Source organism: Penicillium longicatenatum (genome assembly GCF_028827895.1).
Source record: "Penicillium longicatenatum strain IBT 33135 chromosome Unknown contig_1_segment0_segment0, whole genome shotgun sequence".
Classification (NCBI taxonomy): domain Eukaryota; kingdom Fungi; phylum Ascomycota; class Eurotiomycetes; order Eurotiales; family Aspergillaceae; genus Penicillium; species Penicillium longicatenatum.
Window position 1 is genome coordinate 3,821,879 of NW_026643119.1, and position 20,664 is coordinate 3,842,542.

At 49.2% G+C, this 20,664-nt stretch overlaps 7 protein-coding genes across 7 annotated transcripts; 5 read left to right on the top strand and 2 right to left on the bottom strand.

Annotated features, from left to right (window-relative positions):
- Window positions 1-186: 186 nt before the first annotated feature.
- N7484_002204 (bifunctional anthranilate synthase/indole-3-glycerol-phosphate synthase) lies at window positions 187-2,460 on the bottom strand (the record flags this gene model as incomplete). Its single annotated transcript, XM_057112624.1, has 1 exon — window positions 187-2,460. One exon carries the CDS (start codon window positions 2,458-2,460, stop codon window positions 187-189), a length of 2,274 nt encoding a protein of 757 aa, XP_056977361.1.
- Window positions 2,461-2,853: 393 nt separating this feature from the next.
- Window positions 2,854-8,372, top strand: N7484_002205 (nucleoporin; the record flags this gene model as incomplete). The annotated part of the gene is made up of 2 exons (XM_057112625.1): window positions 2,854-2,921; window positions 2,981-8,372. The coding sequence occupies 2 exons, from the start codon at window positions 2,854-2,856 to the stop codon at window positions 8,370-8,372; spliced, it is 5,460 nt and encodes a 1,819-aa protein (XP_056977362.1).
- Window positions 8,373-9,196: 824 nt separating this feature from the next.
- N7484_002206 (acyl--CoA ligase) lies at window positions 9,197-11,129 on the top strand (the record flags this gene model as incomplete). The annotated part of the gene is made up of 4 exons (XM_057112626.1): window positions 9,197-10,251; window positions 10,359-10,647; window positions 10,699-10,802; window positions 10,901-11,129. The coding sequence occupies 4 exons, from the start codon at window positions 9,197-9,199 to the stop codon at window positions 11,127-11,129; spliced, it is 1,677 nt and encodes a 558-aa protein (XP_056977363.1).
- A 1,285-nt stretch (window positions 11,130-12,414) lies between these two features.
- Window positions 12,415-12,636, top strand: N7484_002207 (uncharacterized protein; the record flags this gene model as incomplete). The annotated part of the gene is made up of 1 exon (XM_057112627.1): window positions 12,415-12,636. The coding sequence occupies one exon, from the start codon at window positions 12,415-12,417 to the stop codon at window positions 12,634-12,636; it is 222 nt and encodes a 73-aa protein (XP_056977364.1).
- Window positions 12,637-13,009: 373 nt separating this feature from the next.
- On the top strand, window positions 13,010-14,008 carry N7484_002208 (uncharacterized protein; the record flags this gene model as incomplete). The annotated part of the gene is made up of 2 exons (XM_057112628.1): window positions 13,010-13,168; window positions 13,265-14,008. 2 exons carry the CDS (start codon window positions 13,010-13,012, stop codon window positions 14,006-14,008), a joined length of 903 nt encoding a protein of 300 aa, XP_056977365.1.
- Window positions 14,009-14,629: 621 nt separating this feature from the next.
- Window positions 14,630-15,859, bottom strand: gpaA (guanine nucleotide-binding protein subunit alpha gpaA; the record flags this gene model as incomplete). The annotated part of the gene is made up of 4 exons (XM_057112629.1): window positions 14,630-14,673; window positions 14,730-15,286; window positions 15,341-15,683; window positions 15,742-15,859. The coding sequence occupies 4 exons, from the start codon at window positions 15,857-15,859 to the stop codon at window positions 14,630-14,632; spliced, it is 1,062 nt and encodes a 353-aa protein (XP_056977366.1).
- A 2,698-nt stretch (window positions 15,860-18,557) lies between these two features.
- Window positions 18,558-19,499, top strand: N7484_002210 (Smr domain-containing protein; the record flags this gene model as incomplete). The annotated part of the gene is made up of 4 exons (XM_057112630.1): window positions 18,558-18,591; window positions 18,647-18,747; window positions 18,800-19,050; window positions 19,163-19,499. 4 exons carry the CDS (start codon window positions 18,558-18,560, stop codon window positions 19,497-19,499), a joined length of 723 nt encoding a protein of 240 aa, XP_056977367.1.
- Between the last annotated feature and the right edge of the window lie 1,165 nt (window positions 19,500-20,664).

Below are 20,664 nucleotides of genomic sequence, written 5' to 3' on the forward strand. Positions count from 1 at the left end.
TATCAGACGTAAGTGGAAGAAAGAGACGAAAGAAGTAAAGATTTCATTTCCAAGGTCATATTGCTAAAAACATAATCATGCAAGGTGAAATGAGAAGGGTGAGAAAAGAGGTCATCCCGAAAACCCGAAATATCTACTAAAAGCCGAATATCTACTAAAGAATAATCACGAAAGTCGCCGAGTTACTTACTGGCTAACACTCTTGGCAGCCGTAACAAATGCACGAATTTTGTCCAAATCCTGAGCCCCGTTTGTCTCCACCCCGGAACTGGTATCCAAGCCTACCACCTTTGATCCTGATTTGCCAAGCTTCTTGACAACGTCAACAACGTTTTCTGCGGTCAATCCACCGGCGAGAATAACCCGCAGACCTTCATCGCTATCAAGGGACTTCTGGACATTAGCTTCTTCCAGAAGCTGTCCAGAGCCTCCTGACCCAGAATCGAGTAAAGGAAGAGTATGGTAAGCACGGCGAGCAATGCCAATGTCTCCTGGGGCAAATTTGCGGATGACTGGCACAGGGATCAAACTAGCCCATTCCAATGGTTCAGAACCGTGGAGCTGCACGACATCAAGGCCCAACTTTTGTTGTTGAGCAAGGACATATGACAGTGGCTGATTCATGAAAACACCCACAAGCAATGCCCGGGAGGGATGCCGCAGGACAGCGGCAGAGTGGTCAAACCACTCCGAGGCAGTTGCCTTAGATAATTGTTGAGAAGCGTCGGATGATTGAATGTTGGGTCGTGGTGTCGACTTGACCACCTGAGAGATGCTGAGGGCGACATCATCTGAAACCGTCCTTGATCGACCAGGAACTTGAATGATGCCAATTAAATCAGCACCGGCCTGAATGGCAGCCTGTGCTGCTTCTGCGGATCTGGTACCACAGATCTTGACTAGGGGAGAGCTTGACGATGAAGCATGGACAGAGGGCGCTCCCAAAAGCTGCGCAACAAAGGCAGAGGTGTCCGCTGCCCGCATCAAGGCCTCTCCTACCAGAATAGCCTTGACACCGTCCTTCTTGTAAGCCTGAACATCCTTAGGGCCCGTGATTCCACTCAAAGCGCAGACGATGGTAGTCTCTGGGACTTGGTCCATAAGACGGCTAGTGGTGGCAAGGTCAACCTCAAAGCTTGTCAAATCTCTGTTGTTGACTCCGATAACCTCGGATCCCAGATCGACCGCAATCTTCATCTCCTCCGGGGTGTTGACCTCAACTAAAGGCTCCATCCCGAGGCTTTTAGAGTAATGGAACAGCCTTGTAAGAAGCTCTACGCTGAGCATCTTCACAATCAGCAGGACGGTATCAGCACCAGCCAGGCGAGCCTCCAGGATTTGGTATTCGTCAAAAACAAATTCCTTTCGCAGGATAGCTGGTCGGTTGGTAAGACCCTCCAGACTTTGGCGCACAGCCCGCAGGTCATCAATAGTACCCTTAAACCACTCAGGCTCTGTCAGAACCGAGATGACGCTAGCACCAGCTTTGGCATATTCGCGAGCCTGAGCAGGTGCGCATACATCGGCTGAGATAATACCCTTTGAGGGGGAGGCACGCTTGATCTCCGCCATCAATGACAGAGGGTAGTCGGACTGCCTTAAGCGGTCAGGAAATGAGATCTGAGGAGGGGCAATGTTCAAATCATAGGCAGCCTGAAGAGCCTCTGGCCTCAAAGCGGGGATCTTCTTCTGCTCAGCAACAGCATTTCGGCGGTGGGCGTAGATCTTCTCCAAAATTGACACCTTCTTATCAACCGGGGCAGCAGGCTTAATGGGGGCTGCGCCTTGCTTAGTGCCATTCCAGGTGCCTGCAGTGAGCCTAAGGAAGTTTCCGAACATGGCCCGGCCATATTCAGTCAGGATACTCTCAGGGTGAAACTGCACTCCTTCCACTGTGAACTCCTTGTGGCGCACTCCCATGATGACGGTACCGGTACCGTTCTCGAGTTCTGCCCACGATGTTACTTCTAAGGCATCCGGAACAGTGGAGTTTGTACCCGCAAGGGAATGGTATCGGGTAATTGAGAAAGCAGTAGGGAGTCCTTGGTAGACGCCCTTTCCATCGTGCTTCAGGACCGAGGTCTTGCCGTGCAAAATCTCTCCTGTGACATCCACCTTGCCACCGAAGGAATTGATAATGCATTGTTGACCCATGCAGACACCAAAGATTGGGATCTTGCCCTTGAAGTATTGAATGGCATCATTGCTGATCCCAGCATCGGTTTCGGGGTGACCAGGACCGGGACTGACAACCAATTGCGTGGGGTTCTTAGCGGCCAGCTCCTCTACCGTAATCTCGTCATTGCGAATAACTGTGACTGTGGCACCCTCAAGGACAAGATACTGGTAAACGTTCCAGGTGAATGAATCATAATTGTCAATCAAGATGACATTGGAAGCAGTGTCCAGGCGGGCCGCTCTGGTGGGATGGTGGGGGGAATGGATAACAATGTCCGCCATGGTGGCTTGGATTCTGGAGGAAAAACAAAATGTGAGTACCAGGTCAATTCCAGAATGTAGACAACAAATTCCACGAACCTCTTTCACCAAACCAAAGACTAGGCTTGTTGATTGTAGATTATGAGTAAGAGGTAGTCTATGCGATGTGACACAAAAGTGAATCACAGCTCACCGCCTAACACTAGTCCCGGATAGGCAATGGTGGATTGTTGACCGCAGGCGCGCCTTTTGAGTCTGAATAATTTGTTAAAAGCTCCCGAGCTCTGATCTACCTTTCAAAGCTTTTTTTTCGCCCAAACATATTTCCGGTTCTTCTCTCAACCTCTTGAACCCTCATCCTAGGGCATACTTTTTGTCTTGTGCAATCCTATGATGATCTAATTGCCTGGCCAAATGGCTCCCGTCCCGGAGGCCTATTTTCCGTCCCTGGACAAGTGCTTCGCCGGGGACGCTCAACTTTTGTATGCTTGACCCTATATGAGCAAATTTAGACAAATTGCTAATTTTCAATTGTTCATAGGTCCTGGAGAAGAGCTTTCCTCTATACCAATGACCCCGAAGGCCATGCCGACGATGGCGGCCATATCGAGGCTTTTCTTTCACATCCTGAAAGTATCCAATTACTGTCGCAGAGCCTGAACTCCTTCGCTCGCCCTTCCGCCAAGTCAAAATCGGAATTCGAATCAAAGACTGCTGCAATTCATGTGGAAACCAATTCTAAGAGCTCCTTCGATCTGAATGAGATCAAAGCGGACGCGCAATGGCTCAGCCAAAAGGCGCAACTTGACGAGATCACTGCTCTGCGAATTACTGTGCTTGAATGGCAAAATCGGCCCGCAACACGCCTTACCGCGAATTTCTCCAGTGAAGAAGTGACCAGTGTACAGAGTGCAGCAGGGGCCGACAAGCTTAGCGCCTCTGTAGCTGGTCCAAACCTGGCAAACATCCTCAGACAGGTGGCAGGTGACAACAATAGCGCGTCATTCGATTCAGAGGTAAACCGACGCTTGCGATTGCGCTACACCTACCTCTCAGAACGAAGCCACGTCGTCAAAACGTACCGCAAGCTACTCGCTATGTCCTTGCACAACGCCCCCAGCAAGACCATTGCCACCCCTTCCACTGAGAGAAAGCTTGCTTTGTGCAAATTGGGAGCCTCTCTCTTCAAAGAAAAATCCACAGGGAGTTCCTTAAGTAAATTCCTAGAAGAATGCATGGCCGCCATCCGCAGTCGCCTGACTGATTTGTCGGGGAGTGGCGGTTGGTTGAACACAGATGAGAGCAGTGAAGAGGCAGAGATTCTCTGGAGGAGCTTAATGGCGGAGGAAATTGGCCACATCCTTCAAATTATGTTCCATCAGCTTCATGCATCTGCTGAAGTTCCGTCTGGCGATCTCCTTCTGTCCTGGCTCAAATTGATGGCCGAGTATCAATTCCTCGAAGGCTTGGGTGTGCCCTGTCAAGATCCTGTGGAAGTCATGTTTCCAATTCAAGCTTTCGTCTCTCTGACGACCTTGGCGTTCTTAAAACTTCCTCTTGCTTTTTCCTCGATCACCAACAGAGCGCAGCCTCAGACATTCCCGTCGGGACAAACTGCTTATTTCCTTTCCAAAGAAAAGGTTTCTGAGATCAACGAAATTTTCCTGCTTGCCTGCCACAATGATCTGGCCACGGTGAGACCTGCGGCATTCTCATGGGGCATAATCTTACATGCCATTCAGGAATTGGCTTTGAGCGACAAAGAAACCCGGGAGATGGAACAACTTCATAATGCCGTGGACTCGTTTCAATCAAATAACCAAAATAGACGCTTCTCTCGGGGATCAGAGCCATCCCTTTATGAAGAACTCCTTGACTGCGCTCGGACACCACAACACTCTGTGGATGACACAATTTCGATCTTGACATCTCACGATGTCAAAGATTTGGCTTTGACAACAATGATCACTTTGTCTCAGAAAGTCGGGTCGCTTTCGGCCATCGACGATATTCTGACATATCAGTGGGTGCGTCTGGCATTACTAGATCTCCTCAAAGTCGCTGTGGTCTTTTGGGACTATTCTCCAGAGCTTGTAGAGTCGGTGCTGGCAATTCTTACCAACACTTCCTCTGGCACTTGGCTGAAATCAGCAGACTCGCTCGGGGTTGCAAATGATCCTAAGTCCGTCTTCATCCAAGACAGTGCCTTGATGGATAATGTTTTCCGTCTCGCGCGGTCTAGATTCCCCTATGAGATCATTCCGTTTCTGAAGCTCTGTCGCGCTCTGGTGGGTGAGCATGCGGTAAACGAAGACGGTTTGCCTTTAATTTTTGAGGAACTGGATGGTATGGATACCTTCACTCAGATGGTTCCTCAAGAGTTCCAGGGATACGAGACTATCAGAGAAGATGAAAACGCCAACTTCGTGTCGCTTAATTGTGCTTTACCCATGTTCGAAACTCCCACGCGCAACCGCCTTCCAGGGATCGAAGCAAGCAGTGCCTTGATTGTGAGAGGATCATCTGAAATTCCAACAGCCACAGTCGGTCAAGTGATTTCCGAAAACAAGCCAGCGGTCATCATGTGGCAACACCAGTACTCGTGCTTGAGCTTTTTGGGAAGCTGGCTCGAAGAATGGAGTGAGAGTGGTGGATATTCCGGGGATATCGAATCCAGCACAGAGATCATTAGTCTGCTGGCAGATCTTGTGGCTAGTGCCAAAGACCTTCGCCCAAATAACGCTCCGGGTACCAACGCCAAAAGAATCCTCGAGATGGCCAGTGATGGACTCTCTCGACAGGGTGATATCATCACTGTTATTTTTGACATATTCGAGCGAAACCTGCAGAGCGCTGGGTCACAAAGTGCTGCAAATTCATTGGAATTGATTATGGCTTGTCTACAATTTATTCAACAAATTGTCAAGGTCCTTCCGTGCCGTGTATGGCCGTTCTTCAGCCGCAGCAGCCTTGTTGGGTCTGATGGCAAGGGGGGAATGATTACAGCGATCATTTCAGCAACCGAAATCCCTTCCGGTGAATACCCATTCCTCCTTAGCTGTGTGGACCTTTTCAAGGCCACAGTCGAAGATGCCGGGTCTCGGGCAGTCTTAAGAAAAAGCCCCGGTAGCGTCTTGGGCAAATCAACAATTGCTACCGACTGGAGTGCCAGTATCCCCTCCCATGTGATGAGAACCATTCTGCTGAATTTCACTCGTACAATGGTGGATATTTTCAATGGCAACGGAAACTGGCGATTCAATTTCTCAGAACAGCGACTCCAGGTGAACGCAGCGTTGGCTGCTACTTTTGATCGAATCCTGTATTACGCCTATGGGATCAATGACAATGCCAAGCTGGACTCCAAAATCACTGGTGTCTTTTCGTCCTCTGCGACCTACATACTGGATATGTTGCGACCTCGGTCCACCGCTGACCTGCCTTTCAACCCACTCCTTCGTTTAGTCTCAGAGGGCCTCCAAACACCATCTACCCTTCATTTCCGCCATCTCGCAATGGTTGAAAGTCAGGTTACCTCTATTCTGGGCCTGTGTGTGAAGCTCGTACAGGCATCTCGACTGGCAGAACTGCCTGGATCGCTTTTGGAAGAGCAGCTTTTCAAGGCTTCGCCTGTTCTGGTGAAGCTTTACGCGTCCCATGACACATACAGGCTACCGGTTGTGAAGCTTCTTGATATTCTCATATCGAGTGCCGCCTCGAACTCCGAGAGTGAACCTCCATCTCTTGTTGGTCATTTGGGAGCGGAATCATCGTGCTTGTTCCTTGATGTGCTCTCACAGCTCGACAAACCGCTGGGTGACAAGACTCTGTTGCTGTCAGTTTGGCGATTGCTGTCAACTTTCGTCAGCAAGCGTCAGCAGTGGCTAGCTGTTTTTATTCTTACTGGCGCGTCTCCCCGGCAAACGCTGAAAAAGTCCGATAAGGCTGGAGATCCCAGTATGAGGGGCGTACCGTTCCTGCAGATGGCCCTCGATAAGCTTGCCCAGATTGATCAGGAGGAGCCTGAGGTGGCTTTGGAATTGCTCGAATTTGTCTCTCGTGCTCAGGAACACTGGCCATGGGCCACCCCACAGTTAAAAACCCATTCCCAATTCCTCACAAGCATCGTGAACCACGTCTCGAAACTGAAGATCTCATCTTTGCCAGTGAAGGATCAAATCTTCGTAACGCGAATTGCGGCTGTTGTCGCCGACATTTGCGCTGTGTACTTGCACTCGGCGAAGGAATCAAACGACCGGACCTTTGTCAAAACCCTCATTCCGCTGGTGCAGTGGTATGCTAAAGATGCGGTGGATGTCGCGGCCTACAATGCTTCCTTGCATGCGAACTTGAAGAAGAACTTTGAGGCTCGGTACCAGGGCTGTAAAATCATTGATTTCAAGCGAACACCGTTGGAGGCTCGTACACTGGGTCGTGATTATTATTACGATCTGGATATGGGGCAAAAGTTATTGTCCTACGACTTTGCTTGGGCTGGAACACGGGGTCAAGGGTTCTCGGAGGAATTTGAGCGAGCTAATATTAACTTGTCGCTTGTTGAAGCGCAAGTCAGCCTCCTCAACAGCTGGAAGTTCTTTGCCATTGAACATTGCGCGGACTTCCTTCCGGACCGTGAAATCCAGAAGTCAATGGCCTTAGTAGCACAACATTGTCTTGAAGCAAACAGTCGTGGCGTCCCGCCAGAGTCCATCTTTGATCGGATACAACAAACACGCGTCGACTTTGCTCAGGCTCTCCTCCAGCGATTGGTGCAAGTGGAAGCCCGAGGATCTGAGGTATTCGCCATGCTTGAGGTGACTTGGAAGGCTTTGCTTGCTAGGCACTCAACCTATGAAGAAGCCCTGATCAACGACGATACCGAGTACTACCGCTGCCTTCTCAATGTGCTATTCCTGGCCCTTCAGTTCCATTTGAAGAGTCCCTCTCGCACTGCTCCTGCGGCACAGAGCAAGGTCGCCGTCTCTTCGGACCTTACCGTTGTCGTTGAAATTGTGAAGACCATCGTCGCTCAAGGCTTCAGGTCACTCACGACTTATCTACACGAAGAACCCGAAAAGTGTACGCCCAAGGATTTCGCCATTCTGATTGCCATTCTGCAAAGTGCTCTGAGCGTCAAGGATGCCGATCGACTCTTCGAGCATATTACATACCACATTGAGGACAATGATACCGCTCGACATGCGACTACGCTGTTCTCTTGGGCTGACCAGCTCACTGTGGCTGGAGACCCAGTCTACGGCGAGTTGAGTTTGTCCATGCTTGTCAAAATGTCGACCATCCCCATGCTGGCCGAGCACATTGCTGTGGAGGCCGTCCTAATGAAATTGTCGACTTGTCGTCTAACAAACATTCTCCGCCAACCTAAGGGATTCGGACCCTTCGACCCCGTACCCCGCATGTACACAATCTGGACCACCGGCTTCCTCCCCCTGTGTCTGAATCTCCTCTTTAATGTTGTTCGTGCGGCACCTGAAGTAGCCGCATTCCTCAATCAGTTCGAAGGACAGCTCGCCCGTGCAGCCGAAGTCTTCTCAGCTCCCCACGTCGGCACCACCTCAAAACCCTCATCAGAATGGATCACTCTAAGCATGGCATCCGAGGCATCCTCGCTATCCCTCATCTCCTTCATCCTCGCCCAGTTCCGCGAGGCAGGCCCCAGCGCCGGCTTAGACCCCCAGTCAATCCAGGCGCTGAATTGGGACCACGCCCAGGTCAAAGAGGACATCGAGTCCCTGCTTAGCCGTCGACAGTCCCTGCGATCCCGTATTGTCGCTACGAATGAGAAGGAGGCGGAGTGGTCGCGGCAGAAGCCTGTTTCTGCGGATTCGGGCTGTACAACCCGGTTGGAGGAGAAGGTTTTGGCCGAGTTGAATGCGGCGTTGACTTGTCTGGCGGATGAGGAGGATTCATGATACATGTCGTTTTTATAGCCTTTTCATCTTTTTTTGTCTTGTATTTGGGCTGGGTTGGGGAATGTGAGTTGTGGGTTGAATTAAGATCATTTCTGCATTGTATGCGTCGTGCCCGAGATTTTTTATCATTCGGTAGCTAGATTCCAGTCTAAAGGACATGAGTTCAGCTGATATCATCCAGACCACTTTCCAAGATTAGTCTTATCAATCACTCGGGATGCCCCAAGAAAGCTTACACCGCTCTATTTATAACCGTAGATGTAAAGACCAGACCAAAAATGTTCAACCTTCGTAGCAAATGGAAATGTAGTTGGAAAATCAATGTTCTAGGGTGAGCTAGAGTCAATCTATGAAGTGCGATGTTTGCCCTGAGGGCTAAGGCGACTCGAAGATGGGCCGAGGTCGTAAAGATTCATTTTAAGATTATGGGATCATTTATACTTCAAGAGACATAAGCACCATCAATCCATTCACGACAGCAGACGATTATGGTAGCAACAGGGTCTAAGCCCCATAAATATAGACCAAATGGAAGCTCAATTCATAAAATTATGAACAATGGCACCAATGCATTTATCCGTGTGTTCACCCGAGGTGATTTCCAAGCCTCGGATCCCCCGCATCCATAACCGATTTATGCGGGGAAATGATGCGCTCCTCCCCAAACAGGAAACATGGACCTGAAGTAATACGGCTACATCCAATAAGCGGGGAAATCGTATGATCCCATAATCCCATCATGATCCTTTTATCCAGCTCATCCCTACAATCTTACTACCAATGCCCTTGCTATCTTCATCATCCTAAACCCTAGTAAATTCAAAATGCCCTACAAATCCCGCTGGACAATCGACATTCCAAATGCCCATCTAGCAACCCTCCTCCTTAAATCCCCAACAGAACCCCTATCCAAAACCCAACCGTGTTTCCTGGAAGCCGCCCGCCCAGAATCTCACTACCTAACTCCCCACACCTACCGTCTATGGAGTCAACGCTTTGCAGCCGGACTCGTCAAATCCGGTCTGCAGACCGGTGACCGTGTCCTCCTATATTCTGGAAATGACCTGTTCTTCCCAGTCGTCTTCATGGGTATAGTAATGGCAGGCGGAATCTTCACCGGCGCAAATCCCACATACGTCGCCCGTGAGCTCGCTTTCCAGCTAAAAGATAGCGGAGCAAAGTACCTCCTCTGTGCAGCCGGTAGTCTGGAAACAGGTATCGAAGCGGCGCGCCTAGCCGGCTTACCCCGTGAGAAAGTATACGTATTCGACAGCGGGGTATATGATAATACCGGTCGAGCAATGGAGGGATGTCCCTACTGGGGCGATCTCCTCGCCTCAGCAGAAGAAGGAGAAAAGTTCACCTGGGATGAACTTTCGACGCCCGAACTTGCGGATAGGACGCTAGTCCTCAATTACTCCAGCGGAACGACCGGGCGTCCGAAAGGCGTGGAGATCACGCATAAGAATTACACGGCCAATATGTTTCAGTATACGCACATGTTAACGCTGTACCCGGATTATGAGGTGCGGAAGGCTCGGATGCGTTGGTTGTGCTTTTTGCCTATGTATCATGCCATGGCGCAGACGATCTTTATTGCGGGTGCATTGCATTTCGGGACACCGGTGTATATTATGCCGAAATTCGATTTCGTGAAGATGTTGGAGTATACGCAGGCTTTCAGGATTACGCATTTGATTCTGGTGCCGCCGGTCGTGGTCATGTTGGCTAAGCATCCCGTTGTGAAGAAGTTTGATCTGAGTAGTGTGGAGAGCGTGTCTAGTGGAGCGGCGCCTTTGGGGAGGGAGGTTTGTGCTGATGTGGAGAAGCTTTGGCCTGCTGGGGTTATCAATGTTAAGCAGGGGTGGGGGATGACCGAGTATGTTTCTTTTTTTTTTGTTTTTTGTTTTTTTGTGTTTCCTTTCTCCCGGGTTCATCCTCCGGGGTACTTGGTACTTTCTTTGCTTTGGAAACTAACAGGTCTAGGGCTACGTGTTCCATGCTCGGATGGGATCCCACGGAAAAAAGTGACTCTGCATCTGTCGGGGAACCTAATGCCAACTGCGAGGCGAAGATCATGGCGGATGAGGGTACCGAGATCGTGGCTCGCAATCAGCGTGGTGAGTTGTGGGTCCGCGGACAGAATGTCATGAAGGGTTACTGGCGGAACCCGACGGCGACTAAGGAGACCAAGACGGACGATGGTTGGTTGCGAACGGGGGATATCGCGTATGTGGATGATCAGGGCAAGTTCCATGTAGTGGACCGGATGAAGGTAAGTCGACCAAGTGGGGTGAATCTAGACTGAGATTGACAAATTGTGCAGGAATTGATCAAAGTCAAGGGCAACCAGGTGGCTCCCGCCGAACTGGAAGCGCTGCTGTTGGAACATCCGGCCATCGCTGATGTTGCGGTGATCGGTGTGACAATGTGAGTCATACCATTTGTTCAGGGCTCTATGCTTTTTCATATTTTGATATTTTTTTTTTTGTGGTTCATGAGATGAAATATTCTTGCTGACGATATAGTCACCATGACGAACGTCCACGGGCATACGTCGTGTTGAATGCGGGACAATCAGCTACCAGCGAAGAGATTACTCGTTTCATGGACGGGAAGGTCTCGGCAACCAAGCGGATCACTGGCGGCGTGATCTTCCTCGAGACGATCCCCAAGAACCCATCGGGGAAGATCCTGCGGACAGTACTACGCGAGCAAGCGCAGGCGGAGCTGAAGGGTGTCACAGCTAAACTCTAGTTCAATTATACATTATACATAGCTATTTCAGATCCATCTTCCTCTTCCGAGATTCGTATTCCATATCTATTCTATATTGTGGCTTCCACAACTCATTTGTAATTCCTTGTATGCCCCTCTCTAGGTGCCGATCCCTCGCGGGGATGGGGCAAAAAGTCAAAAGAAAGCACGATAGCCGACCGCGGCATGCACGACGCTGATTCGTCCACTGGGCAAGGTTAGCGCGAGGCCCTAAATCCAGCAGCTGAACGAAAACGATCGCGATCGAGCCAGTGACCAGGGACACGCCTCGTCTATTAGAAGATACGATCAGCCTGGTACTGGTGGAAGACCTTGGAAGCGTTCCGGACAGTAGATCGGATCTCAGTGGCGCCTGGAGGCGGCAGCTGAAGTGGCTGGCTCGTGCCTAGCTGGACACTGATTTAGTGTGGTCTAATTGTGGTTCGCCTTGGGGCTTTTTATTTTTTCTGACTATTTTATCCACTTCATTTCCTGTTTATCGGGAATGTGGAAAGATGAATGAGCTGCATGTGTTTCCTTTTTCTGGTTTTGTAATTTTTTTTCCTTCTTAGTCTCGTTCTTGCGGAGTACAAGAGCATCACCGGTCCGAGGATTCGTAGCACTTGACTTTGACTTTGTGATCGATCAGAACAAAAGGCAAAGGACAGAGGACTGAGAACAAATTTAAATTTGAGCTCAACAAATTCAAAATGTAAATCCAAACGCAAATCTGATATGCGAACCACTGTATCACTGCAAGCAAGCCGTACATACATCCGGCGCCTCATGGCAAATAATAAAAATAAAATATAGAGCCCCGCCATGGGACACTGTCTTTGTTGCCGTCGATCATGGTTGACCAGATCTCCAAGGCCACCTACAAGAAACTTCTTATATTACGCCTAGATCCCCCCTGTAATGTACTCTTAACTCTTCACACGGTACCAGCATCCCGGACGACATACTACTTCCAATCACCTATACTGGGACACCTATATACATATACTACCTCATCTACACATTACCACCCAAAAGGCATCACTATAGAGTGATAGCCCACCAAAGCCCGGGTGGAAAATCCACCCAAAAGCAATGCACACAGCAGCAACTCTACTCAAAGCCAATTGCACCTTCATTCCATCCTGGTGGTGGGCCGGCATTGCCCTTCTCTGCTTGATCCTCGTGGTGGCCACATTTCGTCCGCAGGGATATCCCACCCATTCCGTGTGGTCCGCACTCTCCGACATGGAAAAGGCGAACTCTGACTCGCCCCCCTGCTTCGGCCATGGATGTCTTAAAGCCATTATCGCTGGGTGGAAACTTCCCTAGTAGCGGGGCGGTGGCTGCTAGAGCGCGTGAACAGATGCAGAATGCTGCATCTGGGACGCCTAAAGAGGTGAAGACTGATGGGGGCGGAATGCAGCGGACTGAGACGGTGCAGACAGTTTATGAGAAGGATAAAGATGGGGAGAGGACGTTCCGGCGGTTAGTTGTCGAGTACAATTAGTACCGTCTCTACTGACTCGTCCTGAGTACTTGTGTGTTTTTTTCTTGTTTTGTTTTTCTTTGTGTGATTTGGATTTGGATTTGGAATTGGGCGGCTTTCTGATTTTTGTCTCGTGCCTCTTTTTTTTTTTTTTTTTTTCTTTTCTTTGACATTTCTGAAGTTCTCATTTGATTTGGTTCTTTAACTGGGGTTTGGTTTTGGTTTTGGTTTTGGTTTTGGGAAGAATCCGAGCTTCATTTCAAGATTTGCATCATTTGCATACTTTGATGTTTTGTAGATGTCCCGTGATCCTGACTCAGCAATGACGAAGTGGCCTCTTGAATATCACTTTAGTTCCTAAACTCCACTATATACCGATAACACACTTCCCAACATGGCTGTGACTGCCTTCCCTTCACTCGGGGATTCCCCCGATCTCACCCTCCTCAACACTGCCCGCCTCTTCACCCGCCTCGAACACAATCTCCTATCACCGGGCACAGAGCTCCGCACTCTACGCGGCTCCGAGTTTCAGCGCATGCGCGTAGCCAAGGTAAGCTACTATTTCCCAGAAGGGCGGTGGTATTGATTATAGCATACGACCTTGACTCTGCCATCCTGACTTTTTCCGAATCTAATTCTTTGATAGAATGTCGAATACGCACGCAACCTCCTCTCACAACTTGAACGATCTCTGCCCCAATTGAAATCCCTAGACCGGCGACATGAGGCACAGGAAGAGCTTGTGCGCGACAGACAGCTTCTGAAGCGCATGCAAGCCGTACTAGACGAAGAGGAAACCCGATCCAACGAGAACGAAACCGAGGTAGACGCAGAATGGGAGGAATTATTCTCGAAACCGCTCGCGGAAACAGTCACAAAAACCGAATCACAAGAGCCCCAAATACACATTAAAGAAGAAAAAGTCGAACCCGTCACCTCAGTACCTGCAACATCTACAGCGGCACCGCCTACATCCACGGCACCACCAACCCTCCGAAATAGAACAAATCAAAAACCACCGGCAATGGACTCTGCACAAGCATCCGGAAGCAGTGTCTCTAAAAACGAAAAAGAGCAAGCGCTTAGCACCCACCGCCTCGAACAGGAGGATCTGACTAGTTCACTCGTTTCTCTTGCTAGTCAACTTAAGGCTTCGTCGCAGTCGTTCCAGATGACGTTGGAGAACGAAAAGTCTGTGCTTGATCGGGCGGTGACGGGAATGGATAAGACTAGTGCGACTATGGAAGCTGCGGGGAAGAGGATGGGGATGTTGAGGAAGATGTCTGAGGGGAAGGGGTGGTGGGGTCGAATGATGCTCTATGCATGGATTTTCGGGTTATGGGTTATTGCTATTTTGATTGTTTACGTTCTGCCGAAATTCAGGTTTTAGGAACCCTGTTTTAATGGGAGATGGTTTGTTTAGATACCCGGAATATAATTCCTTGCATTAATCTTTAACCTTTAATCAAAATGTTCTCAAGATCTACATGGAAATATAAAGGTCGGGAACCCGTTCAATTCCTAACGACGATAACCCAACGACCGACCTGGCATGACACATGAGAAGAGACATGAGAATCCGCTGTCATTTCCCCGTGTTCATCACGGATGAAAGCGATGCTTCCAACGGACGCGAGACCAAGGAACATGAAGGGGTGAGACGGTATGGTTACATACAAAACACGAGATGGAATAAAACAAAAAAAAATTGGGAGGGGGCAACCAAGGAGGATATCCAGCGTTCAAAGACAGGGAAAAGGAAAACGTGAAAAAGAAGGAGAAAGGGGTCAAAAAGGTCCTGCTCCGCGTCTTCGAGAGCAGGAGAAAAGACGGCTAAAGATCGTGTCAAGGATCGCAATTAGAAGACACACAAGAAGGAAATAAAGAACAGATGTTAACGCCGAATTCTTGGACACGAGGGCTTTTGGATCATATCTCGGGAGACCTGATGGTAAGCCAAAAGAAAAAAAACACATGCGATCTAGTTTGACACCCGAGGAATGGCAATTCATTAGATCAAACCACAGAGGCGCAGGTTCTCTTGGATGATGATATCTGAGAAAGAAATTAGTCTGAAATCATTGCAAATCCAATGGGAAATAAAAGCTTACCGTTGACAGCGGCCATGACGAATCGGATCTGAGTGGTGTCAGTGGCACATGTGAAGTGGGTGTAGATCTGCTTCTGCTCGGCCTGGTTCAAAGACACGAAGCGGTTGAGAATGTAGTCGCAGGCGGCGGCGTAGTCGGCACCACCCTCGTAGTCGGGGAAGTAGTTCTTCATCGGGCTGACGGGCAGCTTCTCCTTGAAGCGATCGATCTTGTTGAGGAAGAGAATGATGGAGGTCTTGACGAACCACCGGGAGTTGCAGATGGAGTCGAACAGGGTCAGGGCTTCTTGCATACGGTTTACGGTCTCGTCCTCAAATAGCAGCTGGTCGTATTCGGAAATGGCGACCAGGAAAAGAATGGTGGTGACGTTCTCGAAGCAGTGAATCCACTTCTTTCGCTCTGATCTTTGACCACCCACGTCGAACATGCGGTAGGTCAGATCGCCAATGATGAAAGTGGTCTCGGTAATACCGGTGGTCTTGACACGGGAGCGGAGGACATCCTGGTCGGTAGGGAGGTAATCGGGCTGGCCAATGCGGTCAATGGCATCGAAGTAGCTAAAAATCTGTTAGCAAATCGCAATTGTGTTCGTGCCTGGGTCGAAGACGCACTATTTGGCCGAGTCGTTCAGTTGGTATTCACGCGAGCGCTTGAAGCACTCCTGAACACCAGTGTCGCGCCAAAGCGCACCAATGGCGTTGCCGACCTCTGGGGGAATGCTGTCACCCTCGATCTGAGCGGGCTGCATGAAGATAGTCTGGACGTGGTACTCATTCCGGGCATCCTCCAGAGGCAGCTCCAAGGATTCCATGGCCTCCAGAATAACGCGCATCGACTGGACTGTGTTGCTGTAGATGATCTCGCGGAAAGATTCCCGTTCGTCACGCGAGTAACCGCCCTCGTGAATGAGCTTCATCTGCTTCAGAATTGTCGACTTGCCCGACTCTCCGGCACCTATACCCCTATTAGTCAGTCTTGTGTCGAATCACCTGGCATTGGGGTCGAATCCTACCGAGAAGGAGCATCTTGATCTCGTTCCGTTGCATCATCTTGTCGCGCTTGAGCTGGTTCTCGATCTCCTCGTTCCGGGCCTTCCCCTCCTTATCCTCAGTGCTCATTCCGCAACCCATTTTGGCGGTTGTTTTTGGTGTGTTGGCTTAAAACGATCGCGATAAATGTACGAGCCGATCGACTCGAGGGGGCCGCTGTTCAATCACAAGGGACTGTTGAAGGGACGGATGGGTCAGCAAACTTTTTCTCTGCTGTTTCTTATTCTCGGATCGCGTTTTAGGAGGGACGGGTAGCGAGGAGGTGGTACAAGTCGCCGAGGACCGACGTTTCAGGATGCAGTCGAGTGAATGCAAGGGTGAAACAGAATAGTTGACCACGTAGGAGTGTTGGAGCTGCACGAAAGGGGGAGCTCCGGGGGAGAAGGTAATGCGCACCTTAAGGAATCCAAGGTCCCTGGTAGTGAGTGTAAGAAAGAGTGAAGATATTCCAGCTGGAAGAGAGGTTAAAGGTAAGGGGGGAGGGGAAATTGGAAGTTTCAGCAGAGAAAGGGGAACGGTACGATACTTACACTAATACACAGACGCCCGGCTTTTCCACAGATTGACCAGACGGTGACCATGAACTGCAGGATATGATTGGCCCAGACGGATCCAGGCCCCACTTCCACCAGCACGAGCCCCATCCAATCACTTCAGGATCAACTTTTCTGCCCCCTATTTGTTCTTCGCTCTTCAGGTTTTGGTCGCTTTGGGGCCAAATCGTACAGTTCTGCACGGTAGTTCTGCAGACAAAGAGATCTTCGACAAGGTCCTTCTTTTCTTCTCTTTTTTTTTCTTCTTTTCTCTGTCTCTCTTTATATCTATATAAGGGGGAAGCACAAGTCCCCAATCCCAAACGCAGATCCTCGGTGGGGACTCAAACTAATATTGTCCGACAATGACTGTATGTCCGGAGTTAGGATGACACTATGTACAATGATACGGGAGGGGGCTATTTTTCATATACTTTCCTGTACTTTCCTCTATGTAGAGAGTTGCCGATCTTCTGCACACAGTAGACCCATACCTCCTGCTGACCGTTGTGCTTTCCTCAGCCTGGAACACTCCTAGGATCTCACTGTGACACATGGTCGAGACGGGCAAGCCGAGTTTGATTTTCTTACTGTTTGTTATTGCTGCATAAGCAATTCCAGCCCCATCACTAAAATAGTCTCAGTTACGACGTTGAAACTTGGGTGATACATGGGATGCATGTCCATGGCACTACGCTACACTCTACCTTGGAGGTCCACTGTCGATCTGACCGGGGAGAGCGTACCGCCCCCACGAGTATTGAGTATTTCCATACAGACAGATTAATAATAGCCCCTGGAGATTGTGCCCTACCTTAGTGAACGAACTAATGCAAAGGGTGTCGATGACATAGGAAGTAATTGCAGCGGGTCAGCGTCGGGAAAATCAAAAACCCATCCACATGGCAAAAGAAGGAAAAACTGGGCTTAATCCACATGTGTGGCCCCTGAGATGGAATTTCTGGAATTATTTCGCGCCTTGGTCTCGCGCTATTTGTTCCCTGACCCACTCACTAGCTAGTGCTTCTAGCCGTTCTTTGCCGCGCATGCCACTAGGGTTCCTGGAAAATGAGACGACCTGTATAACCTTGTTTGGTTTGAAGTTTGTGAAAAGGAGAATAACATTGAGGTTGAAATAGAATCATTCCCGGTCCTACGCGTAGACTGACCACCAATACGGAGGCTTTACGACATGACCAATAACTACACCCAGCCTTGCCACGGAAATCATCCGCCAAGCTTCACCTCTACGGGCTTAGTAGATGTATCGTGTACGTATACCTAAAACATGTTTGTCACAGAGGAACCGGCCTTGCAAGGTTATCATCTCCGCATTCCCGAACACCTAAAAAATGGTTCTTGTACATCTCTATTTTGGTGTTTCCATGTCTCCGCCTATGTATACTCGCAAAACACCCAATCCCCTAACCTTCAAACTGCTCACAACACAAAGCCTATCACAACATCCGTATCTATCACATTCCCAAATTTGGGCTCCACCAACATCGAACCCGTAGCCACCGCCACGGCGCATTTACCCGCTCAACCGGCGGGTGTTCCTGATTCCCAAAACTCCACAACCAATGTACTGAAGCCCGAAGTGCTGGTACAGCTCACCGTTTACCATAAATGGACAAACGGTATTGCTTACAATCACAGTAAAATTGTTCGAGTTCTTCTTATCTTTATCTGCTCTAAATACTCCACGTGGCCCAATACCTGGAGCTGCAAGGTCTAGGTTTGTCTGAAGACGCTGGCGCTTACATAGTGGATGTCGAACAATGGGTCCACCGAAGCAATAGCGTCGAGACTATTACAGCCGCACCAGGGCCATGGCTCTGGATCGGTCAATATTCTACTCTGTAGCAATTGAACCCCGGGCACAGTACGCGGATTCCAGCTTTGATTGCTGCCCGTTTATCGTTTACAATGTCTATTGTATGAGGCTGACGGACGACAAAAATTAAATCACGGTACAGTACATACAGTATCTAATCTAAATGCTATGGCAAACACAAATTGCAATTGGTTGAACTCATTCAAACACAAACACACCATTTTTAAAAGGGGCTTTTTAACCGAGTAAATAACCAAACAATACACAAACCCAAAACCATGGAACGAACGATCGCAAATCGAAAGGATCGATCTGATTTGATTTTTCGGGGTCCCTCGCGGCTCCACTTTAAATTGGATGCGACCCCTGCCAAACCGAGCACTGTTCAATTCACCACACTCAAGACACCATGTCGCACGAAATGTCCCACCTCGGCCCTCGGGGTACGTCCAATACCCCCAATGACCCAACCTAGAATCACCAGCTAACTCAATTCAGCCTTCAACCACGACCAGAGCAGCGACGCCGAGGCTGAGTACGACCGACTCCGCGACCTGGCCCGCCAGGAAGCCTCGAAGCGCGGTTCCTGTTTCCAGAGGGTACATACTCAGCGCGTTACATCGTCGCAAAAATCGCTAACGGTTTCTTCAGTCGCAGGAAGCGTACTCGAACGGTGATGGCGCTGGCGCTAAGCAGTACTCCGAGGAGGGAAAGGCGCATGGGCGCAAGATGGAGGAATATAACAGACAGGCGTCTGAGTTTATTTTCCGGGAGAACAATGCCAGCGGACGTGTAGCGGCCGATACGATTGATTTGCATGGACAGTTTGTTGAGGAGGCGGAGGAGATTTTGGAGGAGCGCATTAAATATGCGAAGGCGCATGGTCAAACTCATTTGCATGTGTATGTTGCCCTATCCTCAGTTGCTCTTATCGCATTTATCTGTTTCTCGTCGGGAAAGAGCGGTGCGATCGGAGAATTTTGTTACGGGAAACTAAATGCTCACGTCTTCTAGTATCGTGGGTAAGGGTCACCACTCTGCAGGCCATATCCAAAAGATCAAGCCACGCGTCGAAAAAGTCTGTGATGAGTTGGGCTTGAAGCATTCGATTGAGGAGAACGCTGGTCGTATCTACGTGAACTTGACTGGTGGTGAGGCTGTCATGCCTGAGTACCCGCAACACCAACAGTACCCCCAGCACCAGCAGCACCAGCAGCACGGCTACCCTGGTGGTCAGCAACAGCACCAGCAGCAACAGCAACAACAGCCGGATGAGATTGAGCAGGTTGTCAATGCTGTGTTGCCGAAGATCATGCGGAAGTTGGAGAAGGCTTGCTGTGTGGTTATGTAACTTGAAGCGTTTGAGTAAATATAGTACGAAGGATGTAATGATAAATTTTAAGCAGACCGAGCTTCCAACGAACATGCGGCCGTGCATACGATTATTTCATCGATGTCAAATTTCACGGCTAATCTAGGTATCGAAAATATCGAAAATATCAAAGCTTTGAAGGTTCTTTGCACAAAGCATGCTCGACAGCATTGCAAGCGCGCTCAAGGTGATTTGATTCGAGTTTCAATTTCTGCCTCTGTCAGGTCATTCTCAATAGTCCTCAGGTTTTCACCTACACCGGCGCCAAGTTCCTTAGCAATGACCACCAGCGATTACCCATAAGTTCAAAAGTCTGCAGCGACTCGTTTATCGAACATTGCATCTGCAGGAACTTCTTCGGTGTTTTGTCCAATGAAAACTTCATCTCCGGTGAGAGCCATTCCCAATTGTGACACCCGGTCCCACTGATATCGATGAGCAAAGCATTTCCCTGATCGTCCAAAATGACATTCAAAGACTTGATATCAAGGTGACTAAAGCCCTTCCTGTGTAATGATTTCAATACTCTCCCACCTATAGTCCATTGCATTTTTAGTGAGTCATTTACGCCACCCCCACAAATGACCCGCTCTAGCGACCTCCCAGCTTAGTATTCAAGAAGAAATTCCGTGATCTCTGGTGGCATCTCAATTGATGGACAAGTCCCATGTAGATTTTCCGATATGAATACGCCGACTAGCTGCGCAATATTCAGCCCTCCACGGAACTCTGTAAGTGCATCGATCTCGTCCGAGATAGCTTTTGCGTCTTTTAACTCATAAAGGACGATCGATCATTTTGTGAGCGTATTTTTGGTCGTTAAATTGAACCATAGACACGATAGGAGCGTCAAACCCGGCATTTTCTAGATAACTTGCTTCAACCACTTGCAAACCTTCAGCTTGTCAACAGCTGGATAGATAATTCTTCCTGGATCTCCCACAATTTTGCGGCGCCTTTGATGGGAAATTACAATGCAAGGGTTGTCGGCAGCTTGAAATTCATTTCGGATTGGCCCTCCTCAGTCAAAGTCACTTGAAAGATTGACATGGTATTTCTAAAAGCTGTAGTTGGCTGAAGCCGCTGATTGCTTCGATGAAATTTCGCAAATTGAAGCGGAGATCAATATTCAATTTTCTTATTA